The 13,011-nt window shown below is 38.1% G+C and overlaps 1 protein-coding gene across 7 annotated transcripts in view; it reads right to left on the bottom strand.

Moving 5' to 3' along the window:
* Window positions 1–13,011, bottom strand: part of DIP2C (DIP2 acetate--CoA ligase C (putative)) — a 327,799-nt gene that overhangs the window by 47,146 nt on the left and 267,642 nt on the right. For all 7 annotated transcript variants that reach the window (XM_087729737.1, XM_087729765.1, XM_087729757.1 and 4 more), the window contains 5 exons: window positions 11,573–11,696; window positions 9,839–9,960; window positions 7,011–7,122; window positions 6,782–6,891; window positions 3,836–3,966 (listed from right to left, as the gene is read on the bottom strand). In XM_087729737.1, coding sequence (XP_087585863.1) covers window positions 3,836–3,966; window positions 6,782–6,891; window positions 7,011–7,122; window positions 9,839–9,960; window positions 11,573–11,696 — 599 coding nt within the window. The remainder of the gene's footprint in view (window positions 1–3,835; window positions 3,967–6,781; window positions 6,892–7,010; window positions 7,123–9,838; window positions 9,961–11,572; window positions 11,697–13,011) is intronic.

Below are 13,011 nucleotides of genomic sequence, written 5' to 3'. Positions count from 1 at the left end.
AAGTCAGGATGCCATTGGCCCTCTTGGCCACCTGAGCACACTGCTGCCTCATATTCAGCTGGCCGTCGACCAGCACCCCCAGGTCCTTTTCTGCCAGGCAGCTCTCCAGCCACTCCTCCCCAGTGCTCATGCCTGCCAGGTATCTTCAAGTTAGCCTAAAAAATCTAATAATAGTTAATGAGTCCTAGCAGACTTAAGTTTTCCAAAATGCAGTTCTCGTGTTAATGCTGCAATTCCTTGGTTACTTCTTGCATAATTCCACATATTTGGTTAATAAGAAACCTTGCAGCCTCTTGCTGCAGAAGCTACCCAGCAGCACCATGGGGGACTTCAGCTTGTGGCTGTTGAACAGAGACAGCAGGAGCAGGACAGGAGAAAGCCACTTCTTTGCACCTTACCTGGAAAGCCTTCCCAGGACCATTTTACAGCATTCAAACTATTTATTTATTATTTATGTGGCCACTGTGGACCGGAAAATTCAGTTCCCCTGGTTCAGTCTGAGTCTTCCTGACTTGTACTATTACAATCTCAGTTTCTGAGAATATATATATAATTTATTTAAAATTATTAATGTACTTAATTTTAATTTCAGCAAGGACAATTCTATCTTCCAGTAGTAAAAGCAGAACTGCAATATGGGCTGGCTTAGCTGGGCTAAAATGGAAGGAAAATTCTTATTCTATTGCATCACTCAGCAACTATCAATTAAGTAAATCCTCACTAACGAACTGTAGAATGCTCTATTCTGCCCCAGAGTGAGCAGCATTAAGATAGGGACATCTTAATTTCAGGAAGCATTTATGAACAATAGGATTTAGTATTGATTGTTTTACATTGGAGGACACTTAATTTTTTTTTTCTTTCAAAGTCTGTAATACATTTTAAAATGTAATGCAATGCAAGTCAGAATACTAGGATTACCCTCTCAGAATGGATGAATGAGATTATTAAAGAGAAAAACGCAAAAATGATGTATTCTTTTATTGAGTCATTAGTAAGAACTTGTTAAAATTAGGAAGTCTGGGGTTTGTGAACTCACATGGGGCTGATGACTGCTGCCACACGCAGGACGTGCTGTTCAATGACAAAGGTTCCAAGGAAACCCTGCTGGAGCATGCAGCCAGTTTAGAGGGAACGTGGTAAATCCCATTTTTTTAATGTATTGCTCTGCTTTGCAAGGTTTCTTTTCTTTATTATTTTATACCCTTTAGGCCATAAAATAATAAATTTTTTAAAAATAAAAACTTTGCAAAACTATGCAATATATTCCGAACTTACCAAATGGCTGGCTCCATGCTCCAGCAGCTTTCCTAAGTAGCTTTGACCTCACAGAATGGGGCATTCTGGGGCACCGCAGTGGAGCAGGCCAGCACAACGTCTAAGCACCTACAATGGGGATAAAAGGTTAGTTTTTCTTTCATTCCTCAGTTAATGCCTCCTTTGGTCTAGTTAATGAAGGGATTAAAATGTACTTGTCATTTTAACTGCACCCAGCACAGCAGGTTGCTTTCTCTGCCTGCTGGGCTCCTAAAACGAAGAGTTCCTATTTGACTCTCAAAACCCCCTACCTGATCAAAAATTGAAGATCTAACTTCATTTCCATATGGCACTAGAAGTATTAATTTAGTTAATGGGAGTGACAGACAATCATAACTTTACAGTAGAATCCTCTGAGGTAGAAATCTGGGCTGTAAAATGTTGAGGAGGATTTGGGTATGCTAAACAACACAGAGTAAAATGCAAAATTGCAAAGTTTTAAGTTATGAAGAGTAAGAGTCTAATAACCTCCAGGATGTATTTTTTGCTATCACATCAAATAATACTCATTGCTAAAATAGTAATGAAATGGAAATTAAGTTTGTAAGTGGAATTAATGAAGCTGTATCTCATGTCAGCTTTCTCTAAATGACAGTCACAATTCAAGCAGCCTGCAATTTTTCTGGTTTTGTAGGAACAGGAGATCAGTGGTAAAGAAGAGATTGACATGATGGTTCATAAGATTAGTGTTGCTGGACTGATCTCAATTCCTTCAACTCCCTCGTTTCCTTTCTCTTTTTTGAAAATGGCATAAAATTTTCTATTCCTTCTATAAGCTACAGAGGGGCACAGACCTTGATTGCTTTCTCCCAAAGGCTTGCTGCTTTATTCACTTGCCAGTCATAAACAATCTTCTCCTCCTAAAAGGCTGAATACTATCAGTATTGGGAAGGAGCTAGGGGCAGCAAGTGCTTATTTGTTGCAAATATGGTTCTGGAAGAAACAAAAATTTCTGTATTCAGGAGAGTCATGTGCATCACAAATTACTTGGGTTTTGGACAGGTCAACATTTATCTGTATTTTACAGCTCTATCATGATGTCCCATAGAAGTTATTCTTGGATGCTCCATGTCCCAACCTCATTCCATAAAATAATATACTCCTTAGCTGAACTCTCCCATGCTGCTCTACAGTCCATCCCTGGTCTCACTGAATGCATCATGGCAGATTTGGATTAGCCCCCAGCAGAGCGAAGGCCTAACAGTGTTGACATCAGGGCATGCTGGAACACATAAGTCTATATAGGAAATACTCAACTGACTTAAAAAATCAACATTTTAAAAATTTAACTTAAACAGAGTGATTTAATTAAAATCTCAAAGTTTCTGAAAGGTTTTCTGAGTTTTCTTGCAGCCTCAATATTTTTATTTTTGTGTTGGGGAAATAAGATGTTGAAAAAAAAAGATCTTTCGAAACAAAGAAATCTCTAATCCCTATGTAAAATCTGAAATAATATTAGGGCAAGTATAGTTTAAATCAAGAAAGACTGATCAAGAATGAATAAGATAATATTGTAAATCTTCGGCCCATTTAATATTTAATAACAAATATTTTAAAAGGGCAACAAAACAGGCCAATAGCCCACTTTTAAATAAACAATACTTGCTGAAAACAAATTGTTGCAGTTGTTACCAAATAATGCTTCCTTCAGGTATTTAGTAAATTGGTAAAAAGTTTATCCAGAGTATTTTTATTGCCCCAGGTTATCTTCATTTTAGCAACTAAAAATAGCAGTACTGCCAACACCAAAGACCTTTCTATGGAGGGAGCAAAGATGTTGGACTACTGTGATTCTAAGATGTCTTCATGAAAATGTGCTCCATTAACACTCTCATAGCTCTTCCCCTTTGCCTCTGCATCAAACCAGCTAACTTAAAAAAAAAAAAAAAAGGAAAGAAAAAAATCGATGGAACTGCTTTCAGTGCTGAACTGTAACTTCCCTGGAGCACAGAGATTGACAAAATTGTTTAATTTCTAAACTTCTGATTAACAAAAAAAGCTGATTCTCATTTCACTAGATTTTTTTTTTTCTGATAGCTTTGCTACTGCCATAGAAGTATCCTTCTGCAAGAAAACACACTTTCATGTCTCTGCAAAAATCACATCCATAAGTCCCACAAATGAGGAAGTCCCCGATGTCCACTCGTGCTTTCATATTAGAGAATGAAAAAGAGGACACCAGGAAACCACTTCCTTAAGGTAATATTGGTAGAGCACTGCCTTCATGAAAGAAAACTAGCCAGACTCCGCAGAGACAGCAGTAAAGCAGCTGGAAGTCCATAAGCAGCCGTGTTGATGCTCTGCACTCCTAAGTCTAAATACCTATGGCCATGCCCAGCTCAAACAAAGCGTATTTTCCGAACAGCCCTCTCCATATAGCTTCCAGCAATTCCAATTGCCTATGTCAGTCCCAGAGGTACTGTCTGTTCTTACCATCCTTTTATCACTCACATCATCTGGTTTGTTGTGTTATGGTACAACGGAAACCGTATTTTAAAAGGTTGAGAAGAAACCTCACCTGCAGAGGCACCAGAGGACAAACCCAAGTCCACAGTAGGGGTCCAAGCAGATAGCGACTTCTCTGGAGGGATAAAGCTCACACTGCAGCTTAATAGAACGACAAAAGGCACTAGTGGCTGCATGAGACATCTGAAAGACAACAGCAAAGTAATTAAAATGATCAACTATGTCATTCGGAAGGCTCATTCCCAAACTGTGCCAAGTGCTCAAATCAGTTACAGGATAAAGAAAACAAATAAATATTGACTTTCTGCTCAGTGTAAACACACTTGTGATTTATATCTAAGGAAACATAATTTTCCTTCAAGAGGGCATCCAAATAACCGTGAAAGGGGAGGGGAGACAGAATGAATGATAAGCTTGAAGTGATTCAGGGAGAAAGCTGTGAGTGGTTTAAAGATGTGCTCCAAGCTGTATGCAAACCTAATGATAACAAGCTAAACTTTCTGGGAGAACAAAGGAATGAATGACTGCAGGATCTGAAAGTAATTTGAAGTATTTTGTTGATCATCGGTAACATATTTCTAAGTACATATTTAATAATATATTTAACAATATATTTAATGATAAATAAAAAATGCCAACGCACTTTTTAAATTGAAGAGGATTTTGCATGCAAAATGTTATTAAGGACCTAATCATTTGGCGATAAAGATCCCCAATAAACTTAGCAAAGGTTCTTCATGTCTGCATGTTATCTCCTATGCGAGAAATAGGCTCTTAAAAATCTTGGTAAGAAAGCTCTCAGAGAGAAAACAAGCAGAAAATAGAAACAAAAAACCTGATCAAAAGGAAATTCTCCTGATTTTTTTTTTTTCTAGTGTTAGGATGTTTCCCACACTCACCCATCCTGCCTTAGAAGTTCTAACTAGAGTGGGAACAGAATTACATCTTTTAATCTTTGTCCTGTCTGTTAATAACAAGAAAGATACTCGTGTTAGAAAGACAGCCTGGACAGGATTTAACTCATCTAACCTTTGATACCTGCCACATACTGAGCTAGTTGCCTTATATACTGTTAGAGGCAGTGGAGGGGAACAGGCACTTAGAAGGTAAAATTTATTTGATCTCAAGGTAAACAGAGGAATAAAGCTCCAGAAGTGACTTTTTCTCTGTTGCCAATGAGAGCCATAACTGAAGCTGGATATGTTCCAAGTGATGCACAAAGACCAGCTCAAAACAGGTGTCCACATGGCGATCATCTACAGTTTGCAGAGATTAATTCTACTCCAGCTGAATCAAGACAACTTTTTCACACAGGATTAAACTGAACTCTGTAGGGCCAGAACTGATGTTATTCTGTGAATTTTGACACCATACTGGGTGCAAGCTAGTGAAAAAGTTGAGAGTAAACATAAGTGGAATCTATTACTTCCAAAGTGATTACAAAGCATTTAGCAACTTTTCAGAAGCCACATAAATTGTTTAGCCATTTTTTTAATTTAGCATCACTGCATTATGAATATAAGCCTTGTGGCCTCTTATAATCCTTTTATAATTAATTAATCACTAGTGATGATCTAGTAGATCTGTTTACATAAACGTGTTCAGTCAGTGATCGGGACGCTTAGTGACCCAGATATCAGAAGCTAATCAGGAATTCCTTGAGATTTATCTGGATTTCCCTTTAGCCACATTAAGAAAAGGTTCTTTGACTTGCCCTGGCTTTGACTGTCCTTGAAGCTCTCCAAATACTGACTTTGCATAGTTAGTACTCATTTCTGCAAGCCTGATAAGGTGGAATTCAGACCTGCTTTAATATGGATGACTCCATCTGGAACAATCGTTTAAGGCTCCCTTTGGAAGAAATGAAGGCTTATGTGACATTCACCCCATTCAAAAACAGATGTTTCACTTAAGTCAGATAAATTACACCCTAAAAGTCCCTGCTTCTTTCTGTTGATTCTTGAGGAGCCCAATGACTAGTGCACGTCTGTAGGCTATCTGTAGCTATCGTAGCTATTTAAAGTTAGATGAAATGAATCTTCCAGGAGTGTCCAATATGTGACCTTCAGCAAGCTCAGCCATTTAACCATCAGTCAATCTTGGGCTGGTCACTTCACTGCTCTGTCCTTCAGATTCTCCATCTGAAAACTGGGAAAATAATGTTTTCTTTCTCATAAATTATGCTGACAGCTTCTGAAAACAGATGCATGATGCCAAAGAGTATGAGGGATTCAATACAGGCCATAAGTGTGATACATCAGCAAAATTGCTGAGGTAATCATAATCCTTAGATATGCAACAGATAGGAGTAAGGAAGTAACAGGTAAGAGTAAGAGAGTGATTTTACCTCTGCCTGCGTGTTGGTGAAACCAACACTGGAATAATATGTATGTTAGCAGCTAGAAAAGACAGCTTTGATAAATTGAGGCTAGAGGGTTGGAGAAAATGCCAGAACAGAGATTTAAAGAGCTCAGGATGTCTAAGTTTATCAAACAAATCCATCAATGAATTTTTTTTGCTGATTAGTATTGTACCAAGTGAATATACCAGAGACATCGGCAGTTCCCTTAATAGCATGAAGAAGAGAATATACTGAAAACCAATGGGCAGCAGTTGAGTTGCAATAAAGAGCAAACAGGGATGGGCACTGGAACAAGTAGAAAAGGGATGACCAGGTCTCATTTTCTTCATAAAAAGGAAAGAATAGATGCTTCAGTTGAAGAACACTTCAGGCAGACAAGCTACTGGGCTATCCGCAGGGGTATCGGAATTAAATTTTTAGTCTGAGAAGGAGGAGCAGGGCTAAACTTGCCACACACAGTACCGTAGTGAGTACAGAAGAACTAATTTCATGTTAATGGAATCAAATAATGACTGCAAGGGAGGAAGCAATTCAATCTATAACCAAAAATCAAGAGGAGTGACAAATCAGGAGCAACGTACCACCTGCCAGCCAGGCGTGATAGCAGGAATGCCAGCTTTAACAAGAAGTCCCTACCTTTACCCCTGCTAGCATGCCAGTTGTGGAGACACTGAAGTCAAGGTAAGCAAGCGTTTCAGGGTTAGAAGGTTTGTAGATCTGTGCAGGCCGCTTCTTTGGCAAATCGTCTAGTGAAAATACAGAAAGAAAACGTGTGTATCTTACTCCCATGACAGATAGACCTCTGAGTGCTTGACAAATACCACGACAAAAGACGACACAGAGGTCCCCTAGCCTTAGTACTCACCTGTATCTAGTACCGGAGGCCACGTTCTGACATCCACTGCTGCTGCCGCCTCTCGTGACCGTAACAATTTACATATTAATTGTGTAGTCATTAAGCAGGCAGAGCGGCTTACCTAGGAATTTAAGAAATAAATAATAACGCAATGGGGTACTGATTAATTCTCCCATGAAAATGAGCAAGACCATGATTTATTTTCTGCCAGAACAGGACACAGGTATATTAGTCTTATGTTTTCCAATTAGGAGGTGGAAAGATGCACAAAAAATGCAGCTCACAAAGCAGACAAAGTCATGTGAGTTTTACAAATTACATGAAAATTACACTTGGAGAAGAGTGTTGTAATGAAACTAAAGGCACCTTAATAGTGAGAACGTGACTTTTCCAACGCATTATATCAGTTATCAACCCAGAATGCCAGTACGGAAGACTGTACCCAAAACATTTCCTATGTGATGGTAATATATCTTGGTTTATTAACAATATTTTCACATAAACCAAAACTAGCCTGACATTTATATGAGTAATTTTACTATCTTAAGTCAATTTTATGTTAGCCATATATTCCTGATTCCTGTGCTAGTGATAAACCACTGGGAACTCTTCTGATACCAGCAGAATAGCTCTAGACCAAAAATTGTGCAGGTGGCACTAAGAAATGAAATGGTAAGTTTACTGCAAATACCATCTGCACTGAATTTTAGATGACATATGTTGAAGGTATTCTCCTTTCAGATTTGCTATTTTTAAAAACACATAAGTAGCACCTACAAGAATATTTCTTACTGATTATAAAAATTAATATATTTAAGGAAATATTCACACAAACATAAATATGAACACTGTTAATCACTGAAGACAGTACAGAAGAAAAACTGAAAAGGCTGAAAAACTGAAAATTCTTCTTTTCCTCAAACTTTGAGAATCTGTGCAAATATTGCTAAGAGCATTTTTTTCTTTAAGGAATCCGAGACATTTCATTGCACACTGAATTTCCAATGTTCAACCTAAGGAAATCAGTAACCATATGGACATTAAATTTTACCACTGAGCAAGAGATCAGCTTCTGTTGACAGTAATCTCATGGAGGTCAACTTTATAGAGCACATGAGGCAATCAGGAGCATACAAGCACTGATCCAAGCTCTACTTCTCTAACCCCATGATTTCCCTGTATGGCCAATCGAAATATTTCAAGCTAAAAGTGAAGACAAATGAAGCCACCGCAGCATCCCTCAATCCAGTCATGTCACTGCCATGGCAAGGCAAGGTAATTCTTACATAGCTAACTTTAATCTATGAAAATCTTGATTTGGGACATAGTAGAGCCATAAAAGAAAAGGAATTTCAAGAGTTGGTGGTTACTAGCCCTCTCAGGAATTATATTATCTGGAAGATCAGGAGGTTTATTAAAATACAGAATGTCCAGACCTAGCGAATAGCAAATCTGAGGTAAACATGTAGGGACAGTGGGAAGGAGAAAGAAGACATCTTAGCTATGTTAGCAACTGCTCGAGATGTGACTCAGTAATGTTTAGTTATATTTTACTACTACGAGCTCATCACCAAAACACAATTATGTAAGCCAAATTTTTCTCAGATGTCATTCTTACTGATTCAAGAGGTGCTCTGTAGACGACATACAGCATGTCAGAGCAGGCTTTGACCCCATCACACCGGGAAATTTATATGATTGCATTGGCAATGAAGGAACAGCCTCAATATTTTAATTTCTACAAGGTCATCCCTCTCCAAAATGAAAGAAAATCTTGTGTAAAACAGAGCTGAGAGGCTTTTAAGTCAAACTGGCATTAATACGGCTAATACATTTCAACATTTTATTTAAAGCTGCTCTATTGAAGGGAAAACGACTACAAGTCAACTTAGGCCTCTCCTAGTTTTCCATCATTAAACCAAACAGATCTAGTTTGGCTATTAAACATCAAAGGAAAAATAAAATAACACATTTTACATCACTTCTATAATTTTTACAACTGATGTTTAAAAACTGTAAGTGCCAAAATATTAAAGAATGAGAACCCTGAAGACAATAGGACAATTTCTCATACCTCTACTGATACTTTGTGGCATCTGATGCCATAAGGAAGCCACAAATTATAACTATCTCTAGTACTTACTACTTGAAAATATCAACATTAATTAGAAATGTTAAAATCACATTTGTTTCAACTTGTTTTTTCAGAGACTCAGAATTCCATTCAATAGATTAGAAACTGCCAGATGTAAAAGGCTATGTCTTTGCAATCATTTTATTTCCCTCAGTAACAAGCACAATGCAGTTATTTATATGCAACAAAGACTAAACATTATTAGATAAAGTCAAAATAGCAAAAGAAAGCATTGAATGAAAAAGTCTGAGTAACACTTCTATGGATGAAACAAAATACCGACCAACATCTTCACAACAGAACTTTGAAATTGCTTCAAACTGCAAAACAATTTTATGTACGGAGCTGAGCACAAATCACCATCAGGTCAAGCTAAGCCTTCCATTGGGATTTTTCTCAATAGTCAGTGTAGCGTTGCCAGGTGAGGAATCCTACCATTCTTGGCATATAGCTAAATAGAAGAATGCACTTCAAATATATTTCCTAAAAGGAGCAGCATAACTGTGGCAAAATGTGACAGTGGAAGTCAGAAGGTTGTTTGCTGTCAAGCAGCGTTGACCCTGCAACACACTGCAGTCCTGAGTCTTTGGAAGGAATACAACTCTTCAACCTACACCACCACTCACTTAAGGTACCGCTCCTAAAGACTACGCAAATCCACTGCCCATTTAATCTATTTGTGCACTTTCAGGTGCCTGCTCACCTCCACAATCATCTTCACTGTAGGTAACGTGGTAGCTATGTTCTGGGGATGTGGAGGTCGAACTGTTATTGGCACACAGCCTGCATACAGGCATCCGTAAAATGCGGCAATCAGGTCTATTCCTGCATGAAGAAAAACAAAAATCCTCCCCTGAAAACCAAATAATTTAATCACAGACACTTATGTCAGCATAAATATTACTTGGAACTCAACTCAGAAGGTTAAATGAGCGACTAAGCCCTTTAACAGACTTCTTTTTCAGCCCCTTGTCAGTATTTGTTCAGCTTCACTGATTCCTTTCAATTGTACTGTTCTTCTGAGCATGAAAAACCAAAGGCGACACACAAAGCTGCAGCCAGATATCATCATTTAGGTGAACTTCACTTTTATGATCAGGAAGTAACCTGTTAAAAAGACTGATTTCTACCGATTAATTATCTTCCTAAATTTACATTTATAGACAAATGAGTCTACAAGAAAAGGGATGCCCCAGCAAAAGGACGAAGTAGGACGATGTCTGTTCCTATCAGCCACAGAAGGAACTGGAGACTTCGTTAAATACTGTCTTTCTCATGCTATTTTTAACCTCAGATATGGAGCTTTGACTCACCTACTCGAAATTTTACAGTAAAAAAGGGAGTCATGATTTTGAAATCCTGCTTCTAACATAAAAATAGGTGTTGTTCTACATAAAAATTGACTGCAGGTGACAGATTGTGGACAGCACACTTCAGGCTATCTAAGGAGGCTGAACAGATGACAGCACAAAGATCCTGTGAATACTGCGGTTTGGCCATGATAAGATGACAATGGGGACCGTTTTATTTTTTCAGTGGAAAAGGATCTGGAGTACTGATAAGTTATTGTTCCTTCAATAAAATGCTTTATTCTTGGGAAATGAAATACAGAAAATAAAACCTGAAGTTTAAAATACTAGTCTTCTATTGTGGAAAAGGTTTTCTCATATTAACCGTTGAAAAATTACTCCTATAAAGATTTAACCAGTATCTTGCAGCCCTTACAAACCAAATATCACAATACAGGCCTTAAATCACACTGTTTATTTCACCAATGGACAAGAAGTTTTAAACATAAAAAAGCAGCACTAGATCAGAAATAATTTCAAGCAAATGTCAAACATGGTACCAGTTAACACAAGCTTAAAAGCCCTTATGCCAAAGGATGAAAACTCAAGCTACAGAGAGCTGTCTAGGTTAAAGAAGTATAGAGAAAATAGTGATTATAATTTGCTAATTCTTAATCATCTCCTATTTATTCATCATATTTCTGCTCTAAAAAAACATTAATTACTTCCTAGGTATTGCTGCTTTACCCTCATGAAACGCAGCACTTCCAAGAAGGAATTCAACAGGTGCATCTAAGAACACTCAGCAGATGGAATATTTTAGCAGAACTGTATGCTCATAAAATAGTGTATTTCCAGCAAATGAAAAGAAAAGCAGTAACTAAATTTGACTGCTTGTAAGAGACAGGTTTTATAAACAGAGGTTAATCTTAATCTGAACCCAAAGAAATAATATCTATGAGCATATGCAAAGAGAAATTCTTTTAAGCATGTTCAACTAAGTTCAAAGAAATGTGCATAAGGCATATATTTCGTGTTTTGCCAATTAACATGGTTTACAGTTGGTAAGACCCCCAGTGCAGCACAGTTCTAAAGGATCTTGATAAACATTTGGGACTACCAAGGTACTGAACATGGCAGTTCTTTACCTGGTGGGTAAACCAAAGCCACATGGTCTCCATCTTGTAAATGTCCCCTTTCCATCAACATGACAGCTATCTTCTCAGCTCGCTTATGTAGCTGGACACATGTTAGCGAGTTGGCTATTGTTCCCTGCACAGGAAGAAAGGTAAATGTCACAGAAGATAATGCAATGTGCTGAAACTCTATTTTCTGCTGCATGTTAGAAGTTACTGGATGAGGTGCAGCCACAATAAGTCATGCAATCAACTTAAATATGGAAACCTTCGGCCTTACGCCAAACTGTAGTTGGAAAGAAAAAAGACGTTTGTCAAGCAGCGGAACGTTTTCCATTCCCCTCTCTGTACCTTCTGCCCTCAATGGTGTTTTCTCTCTAGCCAAAGGAGTACAGTAGTACGCTAATATCCTGCCCATGTAACCTGTACTCCTTCCCTTGCTATACAGGCAGCATTCCTGCTACAGCCAGGAAAGTGCCTTTATGGTGTCTGCAGCAATCTGGAGAATCTGTGGAGAGCAACCCTGAAAATTGCACTTCGTTGTCTGCATGCTGGAAGGAAGCCAAATGGCACAGCAGAAAGATTTTAAAAGACAAGAGATGAAAGACAGAGGAGAAAACAATACTTTGTGATGGGGAAAAGAATTAGTCTGGAACAAAAGCTAAGCACATGCATATAAATGAAACAGAAAAGAAAAGCATTTGTTGAATTTTAGTAACTCTGGTCAGCATGAAAAAAAAGGGGAAGTGACAATGCACTACAGTTTGGCAATTCAAATAGTGCTATAGTGTTTTAAATTGGATGAGTGTTATGGTTCTCGCATTCCCTAAAAATATGTATGTGTGTATATATGCACACACACAAATACACTTTTAGAGAAATAAATACATCTGTATCACAAAATTCACTACCACAGTTGACACCTCAGAAGAGAAGTCTAAAAGTGAACATGCAGGACAGACTGACTGCCTAAGGCTGGTCTGGCAAGGTCTGGGCTGAGATAAAGGGACAGGGCAGTACGGGAAGGGCTGCATCTCTCTGCCTGTGTACCTGTTCTGCGGAAAAAGAGGACTTCAGTCTCCAGTACTGCTATGATATACCTGGCACCTATCACAAGCACTAAGTTCAATTAAAATCAGAGAAGCTGAAGAAATCGGGGAAAAAAAAAAGTAAGAAAATACATACACTTAAAAAGAACAATGTATCAAAAATGCAATGCAATGCAATAAAAAATATTGTATCTCTGTCCTTATTAAGAGAGAAAGCAATAGGGTCTTCTGTTTTAAATAAATATTCTTTACACTCTATTTTAACAAGGCAAAAAATAGTAAGTGTTTGGCTTGATTGCTCGTTTCTATCCACCATCACCACCCCACACACCACTGCAGTATTTATTGACCACAAGCTTCAGAGAGGAGAGTGCAGTTTGATAAAGGTCTAGCGTTGGAAGT

The sequence above is a fragment of the Nipponia nippon genome, unplaced genomic scaffold, assembly GCF_047370975.1.
Source record: "Nipponia nippon isolate SJK-2023a ecotype South Korea unplaced genomic scaffold, ASM4737097v1 scaffold_1, whole genome shotgun sequence".
NCBI lineage: Eukaryota > Metazoa > Chordata > Aves > Pelecaniformes > Threskiornithidae > Nipponia > Nipponia nippon.
The sequence above is the reverse complement of the archived record's forward strand: the minus strand, read 5'-3'. Positions and strand labels throughout refer to the sequence as shown.